The 25,921-nt window shown below is 52.3% G+C and overlaps 1 protein-coding gene across 10 annotated transcripts in view; it reads right to left on the bottom strand.

The window, feature by feature from the left end:
• Positions 1-602: 602 nt before the first annotated feature.
• Positions 603-25,921, bottom strand: part of ABLIM3 (actin binding LIM protein family member 3) — a 108,571-nt gene continuing 83,252 nt past the window's right edge. For 4 of the 10 annotated variants that reach the window (XM_060634639.3, XM_060634640.3, XM_060634648.3 and 1 more), the window contains 14 exons: positions 25,220-25,278; positions 23,100-23,171; positions 18,839-18,994; positions 17,243-17,272; positions 16,636-16,765; positions 15,842-15,940; positions 14,461-14,508; positions 12,306-12,440; positions 10,732-10,796; positions 9,457-9,604; positions 8,154-8,183; positions 7,513-7,571; positions 5,483-6,895; positions 603-771 (listed from right to left, as the gene is read on the bottom strand). In XM_060634639.3, the coding sequence (XP_060490622.1) occupies positions 6,554-6,895; positions 7,513-7,571; positions 8,154-8,183; positions 9,457-9,604; positions 10,732-10,796; positions 12,306-12,440; positions 14,461-14,508; positions 15,842-15,940; positions 16,636-16,765; positions 17,243-17,272; positions 18,839-18,994; positions 23,100-23,171; positions 25,220-25,278 (1,373 nt within the window). In that variant the 3' untranslated portion in view covers positions 603-771; positions 5,483-6,553. The remainder of the gene's footprint in view (positions 772-5,482; positions 6,896-7,512; positions 7,572-8,153; positions 8,184-9,456; positions 9,605-10,731; positions 10,797-12,305; positions 12,441-14,460; positions 14,509-15,841; positions 15,941-16,635; positions 16,766-17,242; positions 17,273-18,838; positions 18,995-23,099; positions 23,172-25,219; positions 25,279-25,921) is intronic. The other 6 variants (XM_060634641.3, XM_060634642.3, XM_060634644.3 and 3 more) reach the window with 6 other exon arrangements.

Here is a 25,921-nt window from a genome sequence, read left to right as displayed (position 1 = left end):
TGAGACTTGGACAAGGGAGAGGTTAGGATCAAGGACAGAAGGAGGAGGACTGAGGAGCTGCAGAGAGGCCAAGGCCCTATCCACTTCTGTTTGCTGCTGTATCGAGTAGATCCGAGGCCCACACTGCCAAGCGCATCACCCCCAGAGAGCACCGAACTCTTAATTGGAGAGGTGGAGAAAATTCTGCACGGGCTCTCAAAGGCGCTCAGGGACTTAGGGAGATTGCTGTGGCTCCTCCCATGGGAGGCCCCTCTGGGGCCAATAAGGTGTGAAAACTCCATGGTCAGCATCCACCCTGGAGACTGGGGCAAGAGCCGAGAAGCAGAGAGAAGAGAGACTTCTTCAGGCACCTCCTTAGGAAAGAGAGTTGGACCTTGGGGGACTCAGGTTAGGGACAGATGTTTCAGTATAAAAAGGATCCCCAGCAAAAGGATGGGAGTCCCCTCAAATCCCTTCCCAAACCCCAGAGCACTTAGAAAAGAGAGAGTAAGGAGCATAAAAATATCTCGATGATGTGGGCTTGCCTGACAGTACAGAAAAGCAAGTCTCATGGCAGGCAGTGTGTCCCATTACACAAGAGAGGATTATACCGAGCTTCAGTATAGAGATTTTACATATATCTTTATATAAATGCATATATATTTATAGAGCCTCTGCCTAGAACAGCCGGGCTTGCTTCTTCAGTTCATTCCTCTTCCAGAGGGCCAGCCGGTCAAACTCAGAGATGGTCATGCCGAAGACCTGGTAGAACTCCTCCTGGGACAGGTGGCGCTGAAATAAGGTGGGAGGGGACAGAGAGGGAACGCTTGAGGATGTGAGGTGGAGGCTGGGGGCAGGTGCAGGCAGAAGCGGACCCTGTGTGTATCCTCTGGGTGTGCTGTGCTTGGCGCAGTGTGTGACCCACAGGGGTGTGGGCTGCGTAGATGTCAAATGGCAGACCGTGTGCATGAATGCTTCCTCAGAGGGGCTTCTGTAGCTGGTCTGGGGAGGCCTCCCCTGCCCAAGACTCAGTGGGGATTCTATACTTCACCTAAGTGCCTCCTCTCCATGCTTCGTGGCGGACCCCACCCGCCCGCATCCTGCTGCCTGCATTCTGTGCCCAAGGGGGTGTATGGATGAACGCTATTCCTCCTTCCTTTGGGAGTAAAAGGGGGCATATCCAAGATTTTAGGGTGCACTTCCTCTTATTAATATTTTTACAGATGATCCGGAAGGCTGTCCCTCAGGCCAATGAAAAAAAACTGCTGTTCCTATTTCTCCACCCACCGAATTGTCCTTTCGTATCTGTCTTATATGAAAAGAAATAGGTCACATAATGAAACACGGTTCTGCATTCCTTAGCCGGTTTCCCCCCTCCTTTCTGCCTCCCTGACCTCTTGCCCTTCCAAGCAGCCTGGAAAGTCGATACGTTGTCAAAAGCTTTCAGAGTTAGAGATATATGGCACCTGAAATGTGGCAACATGTTAACAATTCCTGCATTTAGGTGAAAGGTAGAAGGATGTTCATTTTACTCTTCTTGCAACTTTTCTGGAGGCCTGAACTTTTTCAAAATAAAATTTAGCATTATGTTTGAAGAGAGAAATATCTGGCACATATCCTGCCTGAAAACTTAATGGAATCACTGAGATGCCCTGTCGGTCGCCATGATGTTAGCTAACTGAAGACTGAAGGAGATTCACCAAGAATTCTGTATACAGCCACGCAGTAATTAGCCAATTCCCCGCCTATGTGAACTAATATTTTGGCCACATTTCCAGATCTTGAGGCAAAGGTAATTTTGATATTTTTGATAGATAATATTGTTTGCTGGTGACTCTGAGCTGATGTTTCAGTATGTAACAATATTTAACAACCCCAGCAACCCCTTGCATTGCATTTCTGTTATGCCCAATACGCATCACTGCATGATCGCCCCCATTTTTCTCACTGAATCCTTCCAACAACTCTGAAGAACAGAAATTATTTCTATCCAGTTGAAAGATGAGAAAACCAAAAGTCAAACAGTTAAAATGACTAACTCGGCCGAAAGGGAGGGAGGGCAGGTGGGAGGGAGGCCGGGGTAAGCAGCAGAGCGGAGACCGAAGGCTAGGCTTTCCGATTCCAAACACAGTGCACGATGTTGCCCCCTTGGGCAACCCCATCACAAATTCATAAGTAATCCTTTCTATTATGGAAAAATTTCAAAAATACTCAAAAGGGAGGAAATCACACAATGCGTACATCTATGCCCATCAGCCAGATTCAACAGTTATCAAGGGTTTGTTAGGTTTGCTTCATCTTTTTTTTTTTTCTGAAGTATTTAAAGCACATCTTAGACACTGTGTCAGTTCATTCCTATGTGCTGCAACACGTATCTCCCCTAGAGATCTCAAAACATCTCAAAGCCTACCGGACATCTTCTTTCCTAAAAACAGTTCACAGTACTTCCTCACAATCACGTAATACCTGTCCATAAGAAGATGCCCCTAATTGTCTCAACAATGTCTTCTTGTTGTAGTTTGTCTCTTTGAACAAAGGGGCCAACGGCATCCACAAATCACATGTGGTTCTTAGGTCCCTTCAGTCTCTGTGGGGCCAGACAGTGCTTTCTTTTGTCCATGCTGTTGACTTGTCCATAGTTGTCCCACCCACACTCAAGTCAGTGCTGAGAAATGATATGGATGTGAGGGATTTCTCCTCAGTTCCTTCCACAGTCAACACTTAAGGGAACTGTAATTTAACCTCCATCTGTTTTGTTGTTGTTGTTGTTCTTGTGGAGGGTGATGGCTATGGTTGGTTCCCTAGTTCATCTTCTCTGCTGTGCCCCCAAATCTTTTTTATGAGTTTCCATGTAAAGGGATGGCAGACTCAACTTGAGAACATGCCGGAGGAGACTGAGGCTCTCCCGCTCCCCCTCTGTGAAGGACCAGCTGCTGCCCCCTTTCTTTTTTTTTTTTTTTTTTTGCCAGTTCTCAGAGCACCTAATGCCAGCCCTGTCCCTGTGACATTCTCCACAGACTTTAAAGCATGAAGGTTAAGGGCATAGGCTTTAGAGCCGGGCAGACATGACTGCGTGACCTTGGACAAGTTACGTCACCCCACTGAGCCTTGATTTTCTCTTCTGGAAAGTGGGAGCATCCTAGTACCCACCTCCTGGATACAGTAAGGGGAATGAGAAAGCACAGGTCATGGACAGAGGTCCGCACACGGGAAGGACCCAAATGCTGGTCACCCTCACTCCTGCAACAATCTCTTCATGTGTTTGTCACATAGTGGGGGGGTCTGGTCCTCATTTCACTTGGTTTCATTTCTGCCTCATCCTCTTCCCTGTGCTCATGTGACCCAGCCACACTCACCACCTGCTTTCCTCACTTGTGAGGGCCTTGGCAGTGGCTGTTCCCTCTGCCAAGGATGCTCTTCCTCCTCATATAAGTTCCCTCTGCCAAGGATGCTCTTCCTCCTCATATAAGGTTAACTAAATGGTTCATCTATTTCAGGTCTTTGTTCAGATGTCACATTTGCAGAGAGATCACTCTGACCACCCTATTTAACACTGCAACTTACCTCTCCCTCTAAACCCCAATTCTCCGCTGTCCTTTCACTTCTTCCCTCAGCCCTGTTAGTTTCCCATGTTCCAGATCATTTATTTATTATTTGTGTCATTTAGTGTCTGTCTCCTCATGCGAGAACACCAGCTCCAAGGGGGCAGGGGTCCCTGTTTTGTTCACTGGTATACTGCAAGCCCTGAGAACAGGACCTGGCCTATATAATAGACTTTCAGTAAGTATTTTTTGGGGGAATGACAATCTGCACTCTGAGCTCCTTGAGGAGCTCTTCAGTCCGGAGGGGAACTCGGGCAGTGTTTGTAGCCCTGTGGTCTCAGCTCCGGCTCCATGTTAGACATCCCTGGAAGCCTCTCTGATGCCTGAGCTCCTTCCCCAGATTGCGATCGAATTGGTCTAGGCTGGGGCGTGGTATCGTTGTTTTTAAGAAGCTCCCTGGCTGATTCTTAGGGCAGGGTGAGCTTCCTTGATCAGAGCTTCTGGGTATCCTGGAGGATGTACGAGGGCAATTGGTCCTCCAGGATGAACCAGGTTCCCGAACCTCATTTCTATCCCTGAATGCTGGCTCCACTGAGCTGCTGTGGGAGCTGTCCCCTTCAGCACCAGCAGCCACTCACTGCTACAGTAAAGGAGGCCCTCGTAAAAGTGGGGATAATCACATTGCTAGGCTGCTAGCCCAGCACGCTGGAGTTGGAAGGACTCACAAAACTTCCTGGCCTACTCACATTCCCCTCCGTTCCAACCCTTTATTCTGGGTGAAACCGCGGCAGTCAGTTGAAGGGCGGTTGATATGCTCATCCCAAGGGCTGTTGAACCTCCTTTCTTAGAAGCATTCAATTCCACAAACATTTTCCAGTACTTCCCCTGGTCCGAACCCCATGGTAGAGGACTGACTGCCTCTGTCAGGCAGAGGAAACAGATAGTTCGTTGCTCTGATACAAGAGAGGGGAAGAGCTGCTTGATCTGCATTCTGGACACAGGGCTGGGGGGGGGGTGTGCTGGGGGAGGGGTGAGGGACACATCCTGGGAAGGTCTGGGGGGCTCTGGGACATGGGCATCATCACTATGGGGGGCCCTGAGGAGTCAGAAGGCTGGAAAGATGGGAAGGGCATTCTAGGAGAGAGAGAGGCAGGGAGAGGCACAGTGGAAAAGGGCAGTGTGCTCCTGGATCGGGGCCCAGGAACTGGAACGCCAAGCCAAGTGGAGGAGACTGCTGGGAAGTCCGATGCCACATTCAGGCCGGCCTCTGTGCTTTGTTTATGCTGTTCCGCTGTTCATGATGCTCCCTCCCCCCTCTCCACCCATCCAACCTGCGCCTTCAAAGTCCGTCTGCCCAGGTCACTGCCAGACTCTGTGCCAAGGGCTCTGTGTATAGTGTCTCACTTACTTCCGCTGGCACCTTGCGGGGAGCACCATGATTGCCCCACTCCACAGAGGAGAAAACTAAGGTTTGGAGAGGCTGTCACTTGACCAAGCTGTCTTGCTGAGGGATGATGGCAGGGTAAGGGTTGCACCCGGAGTCTGATGTGAGACCACCTTATGCTTTTGCCTTCTACACAGCACTGACTCCCCCATGCTCCCCACCCAGAGCACCGGTTTTCTGTACCATCCTGCAGAAAACCAGTGCTGTGTTTCTTCTTAGCAACCAGTCAGCAGGCCCCTGAGAGCAGGGACCAAATCTAGCTCTTGTCTTAAGTCGACAGAAGCATCAGCGGGAGACGTGCTGAAGTTCTGCACCACAGATGCTCATCGGATTGGGAAGGCAGCACAGAGCGTTTCGACCTGGGCTCAAGGAACCAGGCTGGCATCCCTGCGTTTTCAACAAGCTGTGCGACCTTAAAGCTTTTCATTTTCTGCCTGCCCTCTCGAGCTGGGTTAGATCAGGCAACTTCTGGAATCCCTTCAAACCCAAAGGCGCCTGCTCAGTTTTCTATACTTACCTCTAAACGCGTCCGGTCCACATCCTTGGGCAGTCGATTTCTTCCTCTTGTGGTCACCAGCAGAAGTTCATAAGGGTAGATCTAAGGAGAAAGGACAGGGTGGGGGGTGGGGTTCCAGGTCAGGTGAAGGTGGTAGGCTTATCCCTTCAGCCGCATGTTGTGTCTGGGCTCCCTCCTCTCCCCAGAAAGGGTCCGTGGTTAAAGTCTGGAGGAAGGGCTGGGTCTATTCTTGGAGAGTTGCCTGACGGCCTCAAGGCACCTTCTCCCCAAAGGCAAAACCTGAATCCCCTAATACTGCTAAGAATAAGCTTGGTGGTGTTTGACATAAATGTGGCACAAGGCCTCCTAATTGTAAATGTCTCAGGTCTCGTGATTGGCAAGCCTCCAGAAAGTCTCCAAGGCCCACAAGGAACTGTCTGATTTCAGCGGGCAAAAGACATAGGGCAGGATTTGGGGAAAGCTGGCCAGGGAGGGACCGGATATGCCGGTCTCAAGAGGACCCTTGAGGTTATTTATTCGATGTTTCCTTCCCTGAATAGATAATGCGGTGATCCTCCTGCTGGCCCCCAATGGAGCGGCTCCCAGGGTCCCAAAGACCCCCAGGGTCAACGCATCTCCTTTACCTTGTACTCTGTAGAGAGAAAAGAGACACACACAAAATGGAAATACATTGGTTTTTGCTTTGCACCACTACGCTGGCCTCTGTCTGAGAGACCCTGTCCTTGTTGAATTCAGCCCAAATCAAGGCTGGTATAAGCGTAAAGGATGGCTAGAGATGGGGGTTGGGCTGATCCAGAGATAGGGTTTTCGATGAGAAGTGACTTTTGAGATAATTAGAACAGAAATAAGAGGAGATTGTGAAACACATGGGCAAGATCACCTATCTTCCAGAGGAATCCTCCCGGGTTTTGGTGCAGCCTCGTCCACCTGCCTGAGCCTGCTTGTAGGAATTGCTGGAGGCTGGCGGGAGAGCATCGCTGGCAGAGAGCATGAAGCTCATGGAATGTTCGTTGGGAACAATGTGCATTTGGCTCCGAGAGTTTCCCTCCCCCCCGGGGCTGGCAGGCAAGTCTAGCCGAGCAGTACTGGGACGACGGCATTCTGCAATGGCTCTGGGAACCCAGATGGGACAGATGGCCTGGAGATCACCCAAGGCCAGGGACCTGAGAGGAGGAGGGAAGAGGAGGCGAAGAGGGAGGGAGTGGGAAGGGAAAGGGAGTGTGGGAACTCGGGGTTTGGACAGAGCCCAGCGTAGGGCCAGAATCTGTAGTGATCCTTTGCAGAAGGTGAAGACACAGTTACGAGCAGTGCGTCCAAAGCTGCTGTGGGTCCCAGGACGGGGTGGCACTCACCTCGCATGCCCCAGTTGACGGCGTTCATGCTGTCATAGTGGAAGAGGTCTGCGCTGGGTGTCTGCAGGGGAGACAGAGCGAGGGCTGGCCTGAGCGAGCTCACTGCTGCCTCCCTGGGGCCGTTACCCACCTCCAGAAAATGGCCTGGGGCTGATGGGACAGGGCCTCAGAGAAGCCCCAGTCTTAAGTCACGGGGACCCACCTCACTGGCACATCCCTGGTGCCTAGGCGCAGCACGTAGTTAGGCACCCTATAAATATTCATTTCTTGGTGAACTACATTCCCTGCCTTCTTTCACTGCTCAAATACCGCTTTTCCTATGAAATCTGTCCTGGCAATTCTATTTAAAATTGCAAATTGCCGCCCTCCCTCCCCAAGCTCCCAATCCCCCTCATCCTTCTCACTGTTTCCCTCCCCCCCTCCCCCCCCACCCCATAGCACTCACTACCTTCTACAGTCTATATAGTTTGACTTGCATACTATTTACTACTTGCTTTCTGTTTCTCTCCACACGAATGTAAGCTCCAAAGAGCAGGGGTCACTGATGTATTCCAAGCACCCAGAGGAGTACCCGACGTATGTAAAAAGCTTTCCATAAATATCTGTTCCGTGACCCAACGTCTAGGCTCCGGAATTGTTAACATCTTGGGGGCAACGTCTCAGCATGGCCTCTCTTACCCTGTGTAGCCCATTTCTTCGGTAGGCAGGCAGGGAGGCAGATTTGGAGATGAGGGGGTCTGAAAAGAAACAGCCAAACAATTACCAGGAGCCCCAAGTCAGGGGTCCCTCTCCTTGAGGCTATCTGGCCTCTGCTAATGGCCAATACTGTCCCCCAACCCTGTGGGAAGCGGGAAGGAAAGGGGCCACCGGCTCCTCCCCCTGCTCTGCAGACTGGCAGCTGACTCAGGGATGCCTCCCCCTGGCAGAATTCCAGGGTCACCTGAAGCACACGTGCACAGTCTTCTGGCCTCACCCTGCACATACCTCCCACGTGTACGAACCTCCCGTGACGAACCCCTGCGTCCTGGCCACCGGTGGCTCTGGACGCAGGCCCTGGATTTGGAGTTGGGCTCAGAGCCCAGACAGGCAGGCTCTCGTGTGGGTAGAAGAGACGCGTGCTCTTCCTTTCTCTCTGGGGGCTACTGGGCACGGCAACTTTGGTTCCAGAACCAAAAACTGAGGCCTACGTCTGACAAACACGGTGGGGTGGACTATTTGAGTTCGGGATCGTGTTGGGACATCACAGCTCCGGGGGACCCGCCTCCAGCTCTGGCTCTCACAAGACACGACAGGCTGAAGGGAGGGCAGGCAGAACATACCGCTGTCAGCCAGGTAGTGGGACCGAGGGGCTGCAAGAAAGAAAAGCCAGAAAGCCGTGTTCGTGGGGGCAGACGGACACGGTGGAAGGTTCATGGGGACAAACAGACATGGCTCCCATTCCTGGGCTACCCTGGCTGGTGGGGAGGAGGGGCCTCCTTCACCACCTCTTTTCCCACTGGTCAGTTTTCAGTCGCTACACCTGCCCCACACGCCCCCTCCCCCGCCCAGCACCCGGTGCAAAGCGGGTGCTCTGTGACATTTGCTGCACAGAGGCCACTGGACGGAACTGCGTTTTGAGCAACTCTGGCGCACTGCACAGAACCCAGAGCCAGAGGCTGAAAACACTGCCCCTTGGTAGTCAAACAGGGAAACAGGCACATCGATTTATCCTGGCTCTGCCACTGGCCGATACCTAATTGCTACAAGTTACTTAATCATGCTTTGGTTTTCCCATCGTAAAACGGGGAGGGATAGTGTCTCCCGTATGGGGTTACTGTGAACAATAAATGATACATGATGATTCCATAAGGTATTAGCCCGGTGCCTGTCACCATACAAAGCACCAAGCAAAACTGACTTTATCATCTTCACCACCACCACCACCATCTCAGTCTCGCCTAAAGTCGAGGTGCAGCAGGGAAAAGAGGGAACAGCTTATGGCCTTGGAGTCACTCTGACTTGGGTCCGACCCCACTTGGCTCTGTCACTTACAGGCTTGTGAGTGGCCTTGGGCAAGCAGTAAGCTCAGGTCTCTCATCTATAAAGTGGGTGATAATAATCCCTCGACATCACCAGTCTTTGTGAGGACCAAGAGTGATAATGTATTTACGAGTGGCGGGCATAGGGGATTATCCATTAAGTATTGAGTGGAGATAGGATTTCCCAGCAAGACTGACTCCCACAGGGGTAAGGGAGGGAGGGAAGCACGTGTGTGTCCAGGAACAGGGAGGAATTTACAATGAGAGGATCTCTGGGCAAAGTGCCTGCTCCAAGGTTCTTCTTGTTTTCTTCCTGTGATGGGAGGCTTACTACCTCAAGAGGCAGTCACTTATATCGTTGAGCCATTCAGGCTATTAGGAGACATTTCTCTTTGAGCTGAGTCTGACCGAAAGTCACAGCTTCAGACGCCCCAGAGAAACAAGTGCCCGCTCAGGGCAGAGCATGGTCTTACTTGGTGCCCCAGACAGCACCTCACCAAGTGTGTATTCTAGACCCAGACAAGGCCATAAGGAGTTTAAGATTCATTCAGGGAGTTGGAAGGAAGTGCCCCCACCCCCCACAGACTTCCAGGGCGGTGCTTACAGCCATTGAGGGACATGTCATAGCCAGCTGTGTGCAGGGCCTCCCGGCTGCTGGTGGAGCTCCGGGGTGGGGTCCAGGGATCCGCGTAGGAGCTGGACCGGGCCTTCATCTCCTCCTTCAGAATCAGCCGGCCAATTCCACTCTGGAGCTGGGTGTGGGGGAGGGGCGAGATGGAGTCAGAAGGAGGCAAAGAACACTGAGCCGGAGCAGGCTTGGGGAGAAGGGTGGGTGACTGGATTCTGGTGAACCTCTGTCATTTTTGCCTTCCCCAAACCCTGCAACCCCTCCTCGCAACCCCGCAGCTTCATTTGGGACTTTGTCCCTCTTCCACAAGCAGTGCTGTGGTCTGGGGATGGGGAGGGGTCTCCGGTGGAGGGCACTGGAAGTGGGCCTGGCCAACGGCACGTGGGCAGATGGCTCTAGCTGGGCCAGCGAGGGCCTTCCTTGGGACTCTTGTCACTGGCACCCGTCTCTTTTTAAAAAAATTGTTATAGAGGTGACATTCACATAACACACAATTAACCACCTTTATCTAGTTCCGAACATTGTTTATCATCCCCCAAAAAGACCCTGTCCCTGCTTCCCTCTCCTCCTGGGCCCTGGTATTCACGAGTCTGCGTTCTGTCTCTGTGCATCGACCTGTTCTGGACATCTCCTAGAAACGGGATCATCCAACGTGTGGGCTTTTGTGACTGGCTTCTTTCACTAAACATACGGTTTTCGAGGTTCATCCACATGGTGGCCTGTATCATTACGTCATTCCTTTTTGGGTCTGAGTAACATCCCATTGGACGGGTACACCGCGTCTTGCTTATCCATTTGGGCAATGATGGACATGTGGGTGGCGTCCACCTTTCGGCTATCGTGCAAAGTGCGGCTAGGAGGATACATACACGTGCGCTTGTTCGAGTCCCAGGTTTCCCTTCTTCTGGGTAAATTACCCAGGAATGGAATTGCCAGCCTTTCCCTGGTGGCTGCACCCCTTTCCATTCCCACTGGCGGCGCGTGAGAATAACCTGCCTGAGCACCGGGGCAGCGCAGACGTGAGCCAGCACAAGAGAAGGGAGAGACAACTTTCCTATGGCAATTAGTTGAGCGGCTGGATCTAGTCATACCGGAAACTCCCCCTACCGTTTGACTTTTTTGGTTATGCAAGGCTGTATGTCTCTTTTCTTTACCATAAGTGGGTTTGAATTCGGTTTCTGTCCCTGTCAAATGAAAAAATCCTCAGTAACATACCGCCTAGGCATCTCACCCAGGGGGTAGCCTGCTCACCTTGTGCATGCTGCGGTCAAAGTCGTCTTCCTCTCCTCCAGATGAGAACCTTCTGGCTCGGGGCACTGACAAAAGACAGCTAGGATCAGCTCCCGCGTGTGTTCCCCACTCAGCCTGCCCCCGGCAGAGGGCCCAGAGGGACACAGAGCCTCGACAGGTGAGGGGTTTCCTTTCAGTCCGCCACTTTCCAGCCGAGTGACCCCGATGGAGTGTGGGTCTCCTGTATGGGAAGGCCCAGCAGCCCTTCCCATTCTTGGCCATGAAGGGCAGGTGAAGCCAACTGCCCAAACACAGCCAATGAGCCTCAACATTGGGACTTTTCTTGCTGCTGGTGGGAGGGAGAAGCCTTCTTTCTGCCAAGGATAGGCCTGGGAGAGCCTAGACCTGCTGGAGTTCATCCTGCCATATGATAAGGGCAGACCCGGCCTGAGAACGGAGCCACCCCGGGGACAGGACCAGCCCCAATGACGGCCATTCACCTCTGGATCCAGCTGTGCCTCAAAAACTTTCACTCTCATGACCCAGAAAATCTTTGCTTTGGCTTAAGCCATTTGGAGTTTTTTTTTTCTCTTTTTGGGTTTATTCTTTTGTGGTTGCAATGGTCTCAGATCCCTCTGCCCGCCCCCCCCCCCCCAATGCCTCCCCAAAACATGTAGCTCTCGAAGATCGCTGTCTGCTTTAGGATGTAGTTGCTTGTGTCTTATCTCCTTTCCCAAATGGAGAATATTTTGAGGGCAAGGCAGGGCCCATCTCCGAGCTCCCATGAAGCTTTGCTCAGAATGGACATTCAGTCAGTAAAGGTATGCACTGAATCAAAATGGAGCTTGAAGACAATGTGCCCCCATGCTTCGTGGGTGGGGACCCGTCTCCCCAGCTGGAGATGCCTGACCGGGTGGGATGGCGCCTTCAGGACCCCCTGCCAGGGTAAACTCCCTTTTCTATCTTCCGAACCATTTTCCAACCCACAGCCAAAGTGGTCTCTTAAACACACACATCTGATCCTGTCACTCTCAATGGTTTCTTACTGTTTAGGATAAAGACCCACATCCTTACCTCAATGCACAAGGCCCCATGGGATGTGGTCCCTCAGCCCGCACCTGCTTCCCTCCCTCTCTGGCTCCAGGTTAAGCTGACAGCCTTTCCTTTCCTCCAGTGGAACACACCCTTCCACCTGGGGTCTTTGCAGATGTCCTTCTATACCCTGCTGGCTTACCTCCTCCCCACTCTTCCTGTGGCAGCTGAGTATCTGCTTTGAGAAGGTTCCATCACGTTCTAGACTGGACTGCATGGCCCCTCCCACTAGCTCCTCTACCTCTGTGTATCACCTCCCGTACATCACTTCCCTCTCCAGCGGGGACCTATGTCTCCTCCATAAAGGCAAGAACCTGGTCTATTTTGCTCCCCGGTGACTCATTAGGCCCCAGGGCTGGCCTTCAATACATACGTACATTCATACATTTGCCAAATGAATAAATGAACAATTGTGTGAAGGAGTGGGCAACCGTCCTAGCCCCGCTGTGTCCCTGGCACAGGTGACAGGGCTCTGGTCCAGGCTCCTCTGTGGGGCGCGTTACCTTTGGGGGACCCATGGTAGGTCCAGTACTCAGACTCTGCAGCATAGTAGGGGTCTGGTGAGTAGGCTGGACTATATTTGGAGGCCTGGCTGATGTCTTCACTTGTTTTGCTTTTGGTTGCTGTTGACAAATCGCCTGCAAAGGACCCAAGGAGAGAGCTTCAGGGAGGCAGAGTGTCCTAGAACAGTGTACTATATACTCTCTTCCTGCCTTGGCCAGGCTCCAGCCTGGGGGAGGGAGGTCACTCTGAGGCCAGGGTCTAGGACATGGAGCATCAGAGCTGGAAGAGCCCTCAGGCCAAGCCCCCTCATGTTACGGTTGGGAATCTGAACACCAAAGAGGGCAAGGGGCTTACTGAAGACCAGACACAGCAAGTAGACCAGAACGGGACCAGACGCCTGCCCAGGGCTCCTGCTACCACATTTCACAGACTCCCAGGGCTGCTCCCAAGAGAACACTAAGGCTGTGGCTCCTCCAAGTAAGATTAAGCAGGTCCCAGGTGATCCCATGTCCCTACCTTCCTCAGCCTCTAGAAACCTGCCTTGTTTCGTATTTGAGCCATACGTAGGGTGGGAGTCACCAACCAGGGCCACGTGCTGCATATCAAATTTCCCCTCCCACTAAAATGCCACATCTTGCTTGGGGAGACTCTATGGCCCAGAGAAAGAGCACTGGACAGGGTTCAACAATGCTGGGTTCTGGCCCCAGCTCTGCCACTTAACTAAGCTGTAATACTGGGCACCTCTTGCCCCTCTCTGCCTCAGTTTCCTCATCTGTAAGTATCAGAATTGGTCTTGCTGGGTCAGGTGCCATCCGGCTTGAAGCTTCCACAACATGGACCATCAAACCTACTGCTGCCACAAAACCATCCAGGGCAGTGATTTTAGCACAGCCCAAAGCCTGGCAAGAGACCGACTAGGGCGGAGAGAGAACTGGAGACACGAGTGAGCCCCCATGATCATCTCAGGAAGAAGCGATAGGACTATCCCACACCCTGTGCAGTCAGAGCAGCAGAGCGTCCTGGGATCAGCCCTTTGCCAGCTCCAGCCTGTGCACCCTCCCCCAGCAGGAGGGAGGGTGCAAGTAGAGCTTTGGAAGCTCCACTTGCTTCCAAAGCTTGCAGATTCTCTTGAACTTGGGTCCTGGGCAGTCCCTCCCATCTCAACTGATGTCATTCAGCCTTTTCACGTGCCCTCTTATCCCTGCAATCTACCTCCACCCCAAACGCCTCCTGCGTCTGCTCTGGTGCTGAGCCCAGCTGGAACATCCCACAGTCCCGAGGCGTTTGAGACCCCGGGGGCCTGTTCTGGACAAACTGGCTTTGTCAGGGTTGGTACGTTTCTGTGGCCCCTCGGGATGCACAGCTTGTCGTCCACAGCCACACATAGAGTCACCTGGACCCCACCCCAGCCCCCTCTGAAACTGAGGAAATTGTCAGGTCTCAGCCTAGAGCCATGATTTACATTTGTATCGCCCCTCCACCAGCTCAGTGAGCTCAGATCCCAGTTCTGGGCTACCTCCATCTGTTTCCATCTTCCTCCAATTCTGTACCCCGCCCCCTCTGTTACCCAGGTAGCCTGTGGGCATGTGAGGGTGATACAGGGTACCAGTTGCCCCTGTGCATCCTCAATGCAAAGGGCGTGCTTCATCGGCTGAGGCTCAGTAAGCGCGTTTGCAAGAAGGAACAGGTCCCAGCGATGCCTGACTTCTACGGGAGTGCAGGTAGGAATCATGAATGGAGCTCGTTATGGTGTGGATTCCTAGGTCACACTCTCAGTATTTCTAATAAGAAAGTCCAGAGCAAGGGAGGGACCAGGGCATCTGCTCGAGTATCCATGTCTTGGAGTGCATGCTCCCAGCGCATTTGAGAAGGGTTGCTCTGGCCATGGAATTTAGGACACCAGACAGCAGGGTGGTGGGGTTGGAAAGTAGGTGGGAAAACATTTAGGGGACACGAGAGCTTCCTTGCTCTTTTGAAATGACACCAAACTCCCCCTCCCCCAGCATCACCTCAAGTGATTGGGGGATAGCCAACAAGAAGGACAGAACTGCAGCCTTGTGTGCGGCCCTCCACGTGGCCCCAGCAGACCATCTGCACAAATGGTGAATGGCCCCGCCCCTTGCCTGGCCACGCCCTCTCCCCGACGGACCGTACCATGCCGTTTGTAGATCGGGGGTTTCCGGTAGATGTTACTTTCTCCAGCTGCCAGGCCGACCCAGAAGGGACCAATGGGAAGAGGAGAGACAGAGAAAGAGAGAAAGACGGAGAGCAGAGGAAAGGAGACAGCAGTTGGTCAGCTGATCTGAGAACGAAAGACAGTCAGCGTCTTTCCCAAGGGTGCACCACCTTTCCCCGTGGACGTCCTCTTTCAAAACTCAGTTTCCAACCTCAACCCGGGAGGTTCTAAGAAAGGTGAGGGAGGGGAGAGGAATGGATGGATTCTAATGGTGCGGAAGAAGGGACTCGGGCTCCAGTGGTGGGCGTGCAGGCAGGAGGCGGCGCGTGCTCAGCAGGACCCCATGCAGGAAGGTGCCCCCTGCCTCCACCCTGCGGCCACGCCTCATTCCACGCACAAGTGCCCAGAATGCTTCAGCACGATCGCCCTCCCACTCGCTCAAAAACAGACAGGATGGGACCTTTTCCGGGCAGTGGAGAAAGGTACAGATGAAACAGCAGGATGAGCTCCTGGGGAAAAGCGAGTGGGGAGTAAACACCTGAGCTCAGAGTTGGGAGACAGGGTTGAGGCCCGGCTCTGCTGAACTCTGGGCAAGACCCTAAGTCAGACCTACAAGGTCACCGAACCCCTGCCTTCCGCTTTATCTCCTATCACTCCCCTCGCTGCTCACCACTTCCAGGCATGCTGGCCTGCTGCCAGTTCAGTGTTTCAGGGCCTTTGCACTTGCCGTGCCCTCTGTGCAGGACTTTTTCCCTGAGATCTTCAATGGCTGGCTCCTTCTCATCTTTCCCCACCCCAGTCACTCTACCGCGGTGCCCTGTTTATTATGTTTACTGCACATATCATCTACCTGAAATTACCCTTTTACTCGTTTACTCTTTTACTAAATTTCTTTCCACATATAAATACCATGAAGGCAGGACCTGGGCTGGTTTGAGCACATTTGCAACCTCAGGGCCCAGAACAGTGCCTGGCTGTATAGAGAGAACAACAGAGGCTCAGGAAAGCTAAGTAACTGGCCCCAGCTCACAGGCTTCTAAGTGGTGGAATCAGGATTCAATCCCAAGAGTTTTGATGCCAAAGCCCAGGACTTCCAGCATGGTTACTGCCGGGTCCCGGCACGGCCCTCAGACACTCGAGGCACTTCTCCAGCTGCTTCGTGGTGGTCTTGATCAAGGCTGGCTCTGTCAAGTGGGTGGCCCAAAGCCCATGGGCGAGTCGGGACTGCAGGGTGGGTTAGTGTGGGTAGCTGGTTAGGGAGGGTCCCCAGGAACCGGCTTCTCTTCGCTGCCGGCGCAGGGCGCCCGGCGTCCCCATGGAGCATGCACCCGTGCTGGGAATTCCGGGCTGGCAGCCTACCTGGGATGTGAAAGTGCTTGGGAGCCTGGTAAGAGGTTGGAGTGGAGGACCTCACATCTAACTGGCTATGGTATGGAGAGCTCCGGCCACTCTCGGGCCCTGGAGCACGCAGGCAGTGGTCCCCAGAAAGAACAGAGGCACAGAGAGAACAGGCATTAACGCGGTGGCAGTTAAGGCAGCAGTGACGTGATGACAGCAGGGATGGCGGGGAGGGGCTGTGCTCTCATGCACCGTGTCTGCACAAACAGGCTGGACCCTGTTTTATTGCCTCACCCCGAAGTCAGATTTTGTAGGTTGTAAGAATCAACTCCACTGAGCATCAGGAAGGTGACTTTGCACCTCTTAGCTCCCCACCACCCCTCTTGATTACTTCTTTCCTCCGTCCAAGCACCTGCTTCACCCCTAACCTCGAGGTGGCCGTGGATGGCCTGACTGGAGGGGGTAAGGCTGGGCCTGTTTCTGGTCCTCTGGCTCTACCCTCTGGATGGGGCAGGCCAAGGCCAACGGCAAAGGAGTCTTCTTCCAGACAAGGCTGCTGGGATGCCTGCAACTTCTCTCCTGGCAGCTTACCACCCGCCTTCCTGTTGCTTCTCAGCCCCTTCTCTCCCCCTGCTAGGGGCATCTCAATATGGCCCAGCTGGTCACCTGGGTGTGGTCACAGACCCCCAGAGGGCCGTGCTGTGACGGAGATCTGGGGCAGGGGCCCTGTGCCGTCTCTGCAGCTGGCAACAGAGCTGGCCACTGCGTTGTCCCCTGGTTCTTCTTGTCCCTTTGGGGGCTTCCCCCTTCCTTACCAGAGCGGTAGTAGTGGTGAGGCGAGCGGGAAAAGGTGGGAGACATGCCCTGCCGGCTGTAGGTGGGGGAGTCGATGTATCCTGGGCTGGAGGCCCTTCTCTGTCGGAGGTCCAGGCTCTCGTAGATGTCCTGGGGGAGGAAGTGGGCCGTGTGAGCAAGGCCGGCGATGCGGCAGGCCTGTGGCTCAAGGGTCTAGCAGGCAGATGGGGGAGGGACATGGAATCTAGGATTCTAGGGGATCCAAAATTCATGGTGCTGCCCTTCTGAATACAGAGGCCCCCTCCCTGGGTTACACACATGGCCTGAGACAAGTTTTTGGGGCCTTCACCCATCACTCTGTCCCTTGAACAGAACCTGTAGGTCACGTGCCTGGAATCCTGGCCAAGGATCAGAGGAGCAGCAGGGAGGCCCTCTCTGGGTAGAAGGGGTGCACCCTCTACTGTTTATGCCGCAGCCACTTCCGCCAGATCATGCTTCTAAGTCTCCTGTCTGTGGTGTGGTTGGGGAGCCCCCCAGGGGGCTGGGGAGGGGTGAAACCAGTGGTCGGCTTGGTCAGCATAAAGGGACACAATCATATAAAAGGTCTTCCTGAACCAGCTCGATTACCTGGGAGTAGGGAGATAGTGTTCCCAGCGACTTAGAAGCGAAGAGTTTGAAGGCCATGGTGGAAGGAGCAAAGGAAAAGAGAGGAGGGAGAGAGAAAGAGGGTTACGTAGCACAGCAGAGGCCGGCCTGCAGCTGCTCCTGGGCCCCCTCCCCAGACAGCAGGTGCGCTTAGCGTGTGGGGATACCAGCAGTGCTCACAGAGAGCAGGAAACCCAGAGATGGTGCGCTCCTTTTACCAACGGGAAACCAAGGCCCAGAGAGGGCATGGGGTGGTTCCGGGCCTCTCGGGTACGACGTGGCAGGGTCTTCGCTTGGACCCAGGCTTCTTCACCACAAGCTCAGAGCCATTTCCTGACCCCTCCTTGTCCTTCTACCAGTTCATGACCCTCTGTGGTTCATGACAACAGTGTGCAGGGCGGGGGACCCAAATGTAAGGCCAACTGAAGGCCAGGCCGCTGCCATCAACGTGGGATCTGGGTTGGAGGGTGGTGTAGCAGACTGGAGATGAGACATCCCATCCTGCAGAGGGCGCTGGCCGCTCAGCCCCGGGACACCTGCTCAATGTGAACACAGCTCCTTAAGTTTCCAGGACAAGTCAGAAATGCAGGTTGTTATGTGAAATCTCTCCGTGTGTAATTATTGGCAACTGATTTGCATTTTCAAAAGAGACTTTGTGAGTGAAACAAAACGGATCTGGAGTTGGCTTTGGCTCGTGGGGCCCAGGGAGCCATTTCTGGCTTCAGGAGCATCACCTTCTACCTGACACTTGGTCCCCTGTTCCCGGTTCGTATTAGAGGCCCGGAGAGTCTCGGCATTGGGCTGTCCAACCAAAGAACCCTAATCCCTCTAGAGAGGAAGGGGGCAGTGCTGGGGTGGGGACAAGAACCTGGGTCCCTGCTCCCCAGGCCAGGGATTTAAACAATCCCTTTAAACAATCTTAGTTCAGGGGCCATGGATGGGGCTAGAAGCTGCCTGAGATAGAGATTGCCAGGACCTTCGGGGTAACAGCCACGCTGCCTTCTCCAGAGAACACTTTCTCTTGTCCAGCCACCACTGAATTATTTCGAAAGCCATCTGATGCTGAGTTTTTAAAAAGCGGCTCTTGCTCTGAGCATAGGGACTTAAGACCACGTGCAAAAACCAGAGAACCAACCTACCAGGGATTATAAACCTAAGGCCACTGAGCCTGTCAGGGGGTGACAGCCATGGGCTGTGTATAAGATTACTCCACTAGAAGAAAAACAATAGCTCAAGTGATACGTGGTCACAGGTTCTCGGCTTCCATGTTGGGGTTCTCAGGGGGTGGCGGAGACTGGGGAGAACTGGGGAGCCCATGTCTTGCCTATAGAAGGCGCCGCTCCCCCCCTCTCCAGATGGTACGAATCCTGGTGTACTGTCACCTGCTCTGATTTTTCAAGAAAAGCCAGATTTCTGGGTGAAATTTTGATTTTTAAATGTTGACTATAAATTCCAGTTTATAACAGTCCAGGGGCCAACACTGTGGAAGCCGAAGTGTCTGTCTGTGATGGAGTGGCTGGGGACCCTGTGGGCCTCCTCTCCTTCGACAGCCCCCGAGAGAGGGGCGAGACGCCATACCTCTCCATAGCCACATCTCTCCAGCATCTCGTCGGACGTGTATCTGGAATGAGGCTCGTAGGAAATGAGGTCGGGGCGTTGTACCTCGTAGATGGACTTGACCTTGGGGAGAGCTGCCAGGTCTTTGTAATTAAGGATCTCATTATCCACTTTAGCCTGAGGAAGAGGAAAGGTATAGGAAAGAGGCAGAGAGATAAGAGGGAAAAGGGAGAGGACACAAAAACCAGGCACAGGGGCAACGAGCTTCTCCAGATTCCGCTAGAGACAAGGTCTTAGGAAGATGAGGAGAGTGTTAGAATCAGGCAGGTCATAGAGGCCATCCGTTCCAACAGGGCTAACACTGATCGAGCGCATTTTAGGTGGGAGGCCCTGTGCTTTGCAGGAATTGTCTCTTCTAAGTGTCCGGATGCCTCTGTGAAGTCAGTGTCAGTGTTACTACTATTTTTCAGAGAAGGAAACTGAGGCTCAAAACGTTCTGCACTTTGCACCGTTTAGCCAGTAGGTTTGAATCCAGTCTGAACCACACAGCCTGGGTGGGGACTGCCTTTTGACCCCCCACCCCCACCCCCCACCACAGGAAGGATATCCTCATTCACGGCTCCTTGAAGATGATGGAGATGATAAAGACAATTAACCACGGAGAGTGAAACACTAGCTAACACTGGGTGAGCACTCATCACAGGCCAGACTCTGTCTTAAGTCCCCTGTAGGAATGAACTCCCTTAACTCCTACAACTCACAACGCTACTAGTAGGCACGCCTATCATCTCGATTTTTTGAATGAGGAAACAGGCACAGAGAAATCAATGAACTTGCCCAAGGTCATACAACCAATAAGTAGCAAAATCAAAATTCAAACCCAGCCAGTCTAGCCTGGGAACTGGCCTTCTCCAGTAGCCTCTGCTAGCTTGGCAGGTGGAGAGGTGGAGAATTCTGCCGTTGGCTGAGTTCAGCTTTCTAGAACTGCATTGATCAAGAACAGACAGCTTCCCCTTGCATGGGGCAGACCACCTCTCGTGGCTTCTGAAGCCATGTCCTCTCCATGTCTGCATCCTCCACCTGTTCCCCGTGTGACCCGCTTCTGCTGTGGTCATCAAGGATCTGTTGCCCCATAACTACTGTGGCTTGCAAGGTCCTGACATGAGATAAACTGCGAGGCCACTAGACAGAGACGCCAAAGAAACTGAATTATCCTCATGACATTCTTCTAGTGCCTTGGGGCCCAGGTGAGTCTCCAGCCAAAACTACGGCAGAGAGGGCAACTTTCATAAAGACCTTATGAGAGCTGCTGTTTGAAACACTTTCCAGGGTTCTTCCACCATTCTGTCCTGGTCCCAGCCCACCACTGTTTGAGCACTTTGTGTTCATTCTCCATTGCCTCTAGATCAACTGTCCACTCCTCCTTGCCCTGATTTGGGCTCTGAGACCCCATGGGCTACATCAAGACTCCCTGGATTTCAGTTGGGTTGGGTCAATGCGGGGGGGGGGGTCACCTGCAGATAGGGGGGTGATGGCGAGAGAGGCTGTGTACCTGTGTACCTGTCCCCTTGGCACCGCCCTTGCTGTGGTGGGCATCGATCCTATCCAGGGCTGCCTTTCACGGAGCCAGCTTTCGCCAGGCCATCTCTTCAGGCTTAGGGTAGTGACAGCTCCTGCTGCTGTAGACCCTGCATGCCACACTATGTCTTGTGGGTCCTCTAACCCTGCCTACACCTCTGTGAATGGTCCCTTCGCAGAACCTTCTCAGCTAAACCCTTAGAGATGCACCATGTCATCTCTGCCACAGCCTGCCCAGCTCAGGCACCATATCTGTACCGATCTGGGGGTGGGTGGGTCAAGGGAACCTTGTGAGAAGGGTCCACCTGCCGAAGTAACTGCCGCCTTTTGTTGTGGGATGTTAGATCTTGACCTTGAGAGCTCCTGGCACCTTGCAGACTTGTCTCGACCCATCAATATTCTTCTCAGTGCTTTAGTCCAAACCTCAGAAATACTAAATTTATATTTCTTCCTGTAGGCTCCTTGTTTATAGGGTTATAAATGAGCCTTAGGTTTGGAGGCTCAGTGATTGAACAGAGGCATCCCAACATAATTAGCCAGGAAGGAAGGCAGAGAACGTGTAGGGCTGGTCGAAGACAAACCTCCTGAAGATGATTCTAGCAGTCAAGCGGGGGATGAGCAAAGCTGGAAAGAGCCTGCCCCCTCCAGGTCCAGTGATAACTCTATTTGAATACCAAACCTCAGTATTTATGAAAATTAAGCCAACACTCTTCTCTTTCTGTCTGCTATCGCATGTTCCCAAAGTGGTGGGATGGTTCCTTCCCTGAATTTGGAAGCCATGTTTGGAATGGTCTGATCGAAAACATGGCCCCCATCACGTGCAGTCACTCCCCAGAGCAGCTGAAGGTGAGCGTTCTAAAAAGTGAGAAAGGAGAGTACAGAAAGGGAGACACATGTCTACACTGGCACGCGCGGGGAACTGATCTCCACGGGCAAGCTCCCCCCCCCCCCCCCCCCGGTGGACAGCTCAACGGCAGGTGTCCCCAGCTGCTCTTGTTCACTTGTATGGAGCTGCTTCTCAGAGGGGCGACACGGCGCTCTTTCTCCAGGACTCCAGGGTGCGCATCACCAGGCCTAGTTTGTTTCACAAAGGTTAGCCAGGCTCCTCAGAAGCAGGGGAGACCAGCCAGGGATGAAAGGCCCTAGAGCGCTGCTATATGTATGTATTCCCCAAGTTCGTATGTCCTGGCAACGCTCTGCGGGAGACGTGCTCACTTCTGTCAATAGCCTTCTCATGGTGTAGGCCCTGAAACTAAGCTCACGAATTCTGCGTGCGTCTGGCCCCGTTCATAGCACCGGGGGGACGACAGTCTCTCTTGTTCTGGACAGGACTCTTCAGTGAGTACAGCCTGTGATCGAAGCGCCGGTCTGCGGGAGCCGCAAGGCAGTATTGACCATACTGAAGTTGCTGTCCGTGGTAACTTTTAGGTCTGATTTTCATTGAACGGAGGAAGAAAGGAAAGGAAACAGTTCCACTAAGGGGCGTTATCCAGGGATCAAGGAGGAAGCTGGATGTGGATCTGAGGTAAAATCGTGATGAAGCAATGGTGGTCAGGGCCCACTCAGGGCTGGCTAGTTTGGGGACTGTATCTAGAACTCCTTACCAGGAGCGGTTTTCCTGCTGTAGACCGCTCCCCCGCCCCACCTCCTCTTCTGGCCTTCGTGGCCCCTCAGACTTGGGGAAGGCTGGAACAGTCTGCAGTCAGATGGTTCCTCTTCTTTGCTCATCTCTGTCCTCTCTGGCTCTGCCTCCCCCACCTGCTTTAACTCACTTCTGTTTCTCTCTCAGGTCTGAGCTTAAGTGTTTCTTTCTCAGGATTCTTCCTCCAGTTGGTCCTAGGCTGTCCGTCCCTCTGTCCATCTGCACCATCATCAGAGCACCCTGAACTTTTTCTTCCTAGTAGCACTTATCAGAACTGTGAGTGATTACACATGTAGTCAATGTCATGAGGACAGGCATCAAGCCAGGGCACTTCGCCACCATTTTCCAGCACAGACCCAGCCCAGAGGAGACACTTAGCACACGTTTGTTGAATGAATGAATGAATGAATGAATGGATAAGTTACATATCCAAGGGACTTCTGAGCTCATCTGGCTCAACTCTTGTCCCTTCTGCCATGTCCCTGCAAGTGATGAGTTTCTCTGTTTGAATGCTTCGGGGATGGGAGCTCAGGCACACACCTGCGGTCCTCTCCACCTTTGAACTTCTTAGGTCACCAGTAAGCTTTTCTTTACATTTGCAAATCCACATTCATACGGCTTCTTCTTCCTCTCTGCCTCCTTGTCACCCAACCCTATCTCCACACGGACCTCCCCCGCAGTCCCTACTCTGAATGCCACTCTGACCCCAGATTTTGGTCTCACTCTTGTCTCAGTTAAACAATGGGGAAGGACGCACACTGCAGGGGTCTCAGAGCTCATCAAGGGCTCTTCTGTCTTTGCACTTTCCTGGGCTCCTGCTGCACTTGCTTATCCCCATAACACTGTTTGATGTGGCTGTGTGCTCTGTGAGGGCAGCGTCTATGTCCTCCCTGTGCCCCACTGTGTCCTCAGGACCTGGCACAGAGTCTAGCACATGACAGGCACGCACAAGACATTAGCTGGATGAAAACCTCACAGCTATCTTTGGGGGTCCTCAGGAACTCTTTAGATCCCAGACCTGGGGCTAAGGAAGGCCTCTGGTGGCTGAAAAGTGATACATACGCAGATGACTCGGTTGGGTGACCCGATGCTGGAGCCAGGGGGTGAGATGGAAGTTTCGGACGTCCGCCTATGCTGTGGGAGAGAGGAGACAGAAGGAGTGAGAAGGTGCACCTCGCTCTGGAGGGGAGGAGGGGCGGGGAAGAAGAAGGTGGCTGTGCAGGGGACAGCGACAACACTGTGAAATGCACTTGCTGGCCTTCTGTACTTTCTCTTTATTTTCTGCCTTTTAAATCCATGTCTCATTGTGAATGGAATTGGAAATGCACAGGACTTTGGGCTGTTGGGCAGAATTTGGATTTTTGTTCATTTGTTTGTTTTACATATTTGGGGTAAGCATTTATTCATAAAATTTTTCATTGGGGGTTATCCTCCCAATAATGTATTTACTTTAAACGAATAAAATTGGTTAGTACTTATTCCTTAGTAGTTTGTTGATATAAAACATACCAGCAGGTTACACTTCATGCAATTGCATAATGTATTGATTCTTTACAGGGTATCCATTGCGAATTAACATTAGCATAAGTGATAAACTTGAAAAATCTTTCTCTGAACGGTGGCAATGATGTGTTAATGGCTCCCTCAGCCGAATGGCACTATGTCAACCTCAGTGCAGCCCTGAGAGTGGCAGCATGTAGTTGAAAAGCAAACAGAACGGGGACCAAGGATCACTGGTGAACTATGTGATTTTAGAGATCCCGGATTCCCCATCTGTAAAATGAAGGGGCTGGTCTTTGGGATTGCTAAATTTCCTGCCAGATTTCTCACGCCACAGCTTAGAATTAAAGCATTCTACTTGGGGCTCTGGAGCAGTGTTACCCAAACTGTGGGTCATGAACTAGTGATCCTAGTTCATGGGAAGATGAATTTAGGGGGAGCATTTGATGATACCGAGTTGCAGAATGGGCGTGTAAAATGTAAAATTGTATTTCATTCCTCTTGGTTAGATCAAGGAGGAAGTCTTAATTTAGTGCTAATATATTTTAGCAACTTTCTTGACAGTTCCTTTTTTTTTTTTTTTTTTAAACAACGCCATCTAGCTGGAATTTCTCAGATTTATTTATAAGAAACATTTCATTTGCATTGAATGTGTTTTATGGTTGCCTTCTACTGTTAAAGCAAGTAATGCTGGTTTTCTTATTTAAAATAAGTTCTGTTAAGCAAAGAACAGTGGGTTGACTTAAAGACAAAATATTGATACAGGTGATTCACAGCCATGGCAAAAGCATCAAGGTTGTAGAAGGATAACTGGATTTGAGAAATGCCACCAAAAAGGTGGAAATTGGGGAAGAAAGGGCAATTAGGTCTTTTTACATCTTAAATGGGAGAGGACCTGGAAGAAACAGGGGGAAAAAGAACCTCACGGCTCAAACAAAATTATATGTCAACAGACCAGTTCTTTCACAAAGAGGCATTTTGGATATTATCCAGTGCCCGTCCCCAACACACACCCAGGTTTCTCCTCCACAGTATCGAGGACTCAGGAGCTGGGCTCCTCCCTGCAGTCCTTGGAACAGGAACCCAGATTCACAGGACTTCTTGGTACTAGTCAGAGCGGTAATTGAAAGGGACGCAGGACCGCAGCTGGCCTAGCGTGTGCCTGGGGACACGGGCTGTGCTTCTGCTGGCAGCATTACTGTGGGCAAATCACCATCCTCTTTCGACTTTGAATTTCTCACAAGCCAAGAGAGGATAAAATTCCCTGTCCCATCTGATCCATGGGGTTAAAGAAATAAAATCAGAGAGTGGCTGATGCTTTGCAAACTGCCAATTCGTGTGTCAATAATCACTAATAAATGACCCTAGGCTCGGGAAACCCCCCCGCCCCCCTGCCGTGTGTGTGCTTCAGAGAGGCCGCATCTTTCGCTAAGGTGAAAGCCTTGCCCCAGGAATGCTAAAAACTCACATCAATACAGTGTTTCACGGTTCTCAAAGTGCTCTCGCATGCAATGTCTTTATCCCCGCAAAAGTCCCATGAGGCAGGTGTTACCATTAAGGAAACCTAAGGATACAGGTACACAGTTGGGAGCGCGTGTACTAAGGAACAACTCCCTACTAAAACACAGGGCCCCCACCCGGTGGCAAAAAGTCTGGTCCCGCACCGCTACCGGCTTGCTTACCTTTAACTTCTTCTCTGCCCGGGCTGCCTGTTTGCAGATGGGGTGCCAAACCTCAGAACCTAAGGGCACAGCAAAATAACAAAGGCTCGGACCTTTCATACCTACTAGTTTTCTTGCCCTCCTCACCTCAGCGTAGTCCCTCAGCAGCACAAGTGCCCTACACAGTGGCCGGGAGCACCCCCAGGTGTCCCAGGCTCTTTGCTGCAACATCAATGCAACCCTCCCCCCGCACCTTTCTACCTGGCCACATCCTACCCATTCCTCAAGGTCCAGGTTCCACACGGCATCTTCCTGCAAACTTTCTTACCTGGCAGCTGGGAGAGACTTCTCTCTTCTCTGTGATCCATCTTTCTTTGTATCTTTCTTAACACGACCTCACATCACAGTAGCTTGTGGATTCATTGCCCTAACCAAATTAGAAGCTCCTCGGGGCAGGGGCTGAGCTTTATTCATTGCTGGATCTCCCGCGGCATCCAGAATGGGATTTTGCTCTCAGCAGAGGCCCCGTACGTGTTTTGCAGGGTGAACAGATGAGCGGATGATTGGCAGTGAGTGACAAGTAGCAGGTGGTCAATAAATATTTGTTGAATGAATGAATGACAGTGCAGGTGAAATGAAGTGACAGGCCATGGTGAACGCCAACCTCCTTTCTCTTCAGAGACTTATGACAGTCTACTAGATCTATCAACCGAAGGGGAGGTG

Source organism: Panthera onca, chromosome A1 (assembly GCF_046562875.1).
Source record: "Panthera onca isolate mPanOnc1 chromosome A1, mPanOnc1 haplotype 2, whole genome shotgun sequence".
Lineage (NCBI taxonomy): Eukaryota > Metazoa > Chordata > Mammalia > Carnivora > Felidae > Panthera > Panthera onca.
The sequence above is the reverse complement of the archived record's forward strand: the minus strand, read 5'-3'. Positions and strand labels throughout refer to the sequence as shown.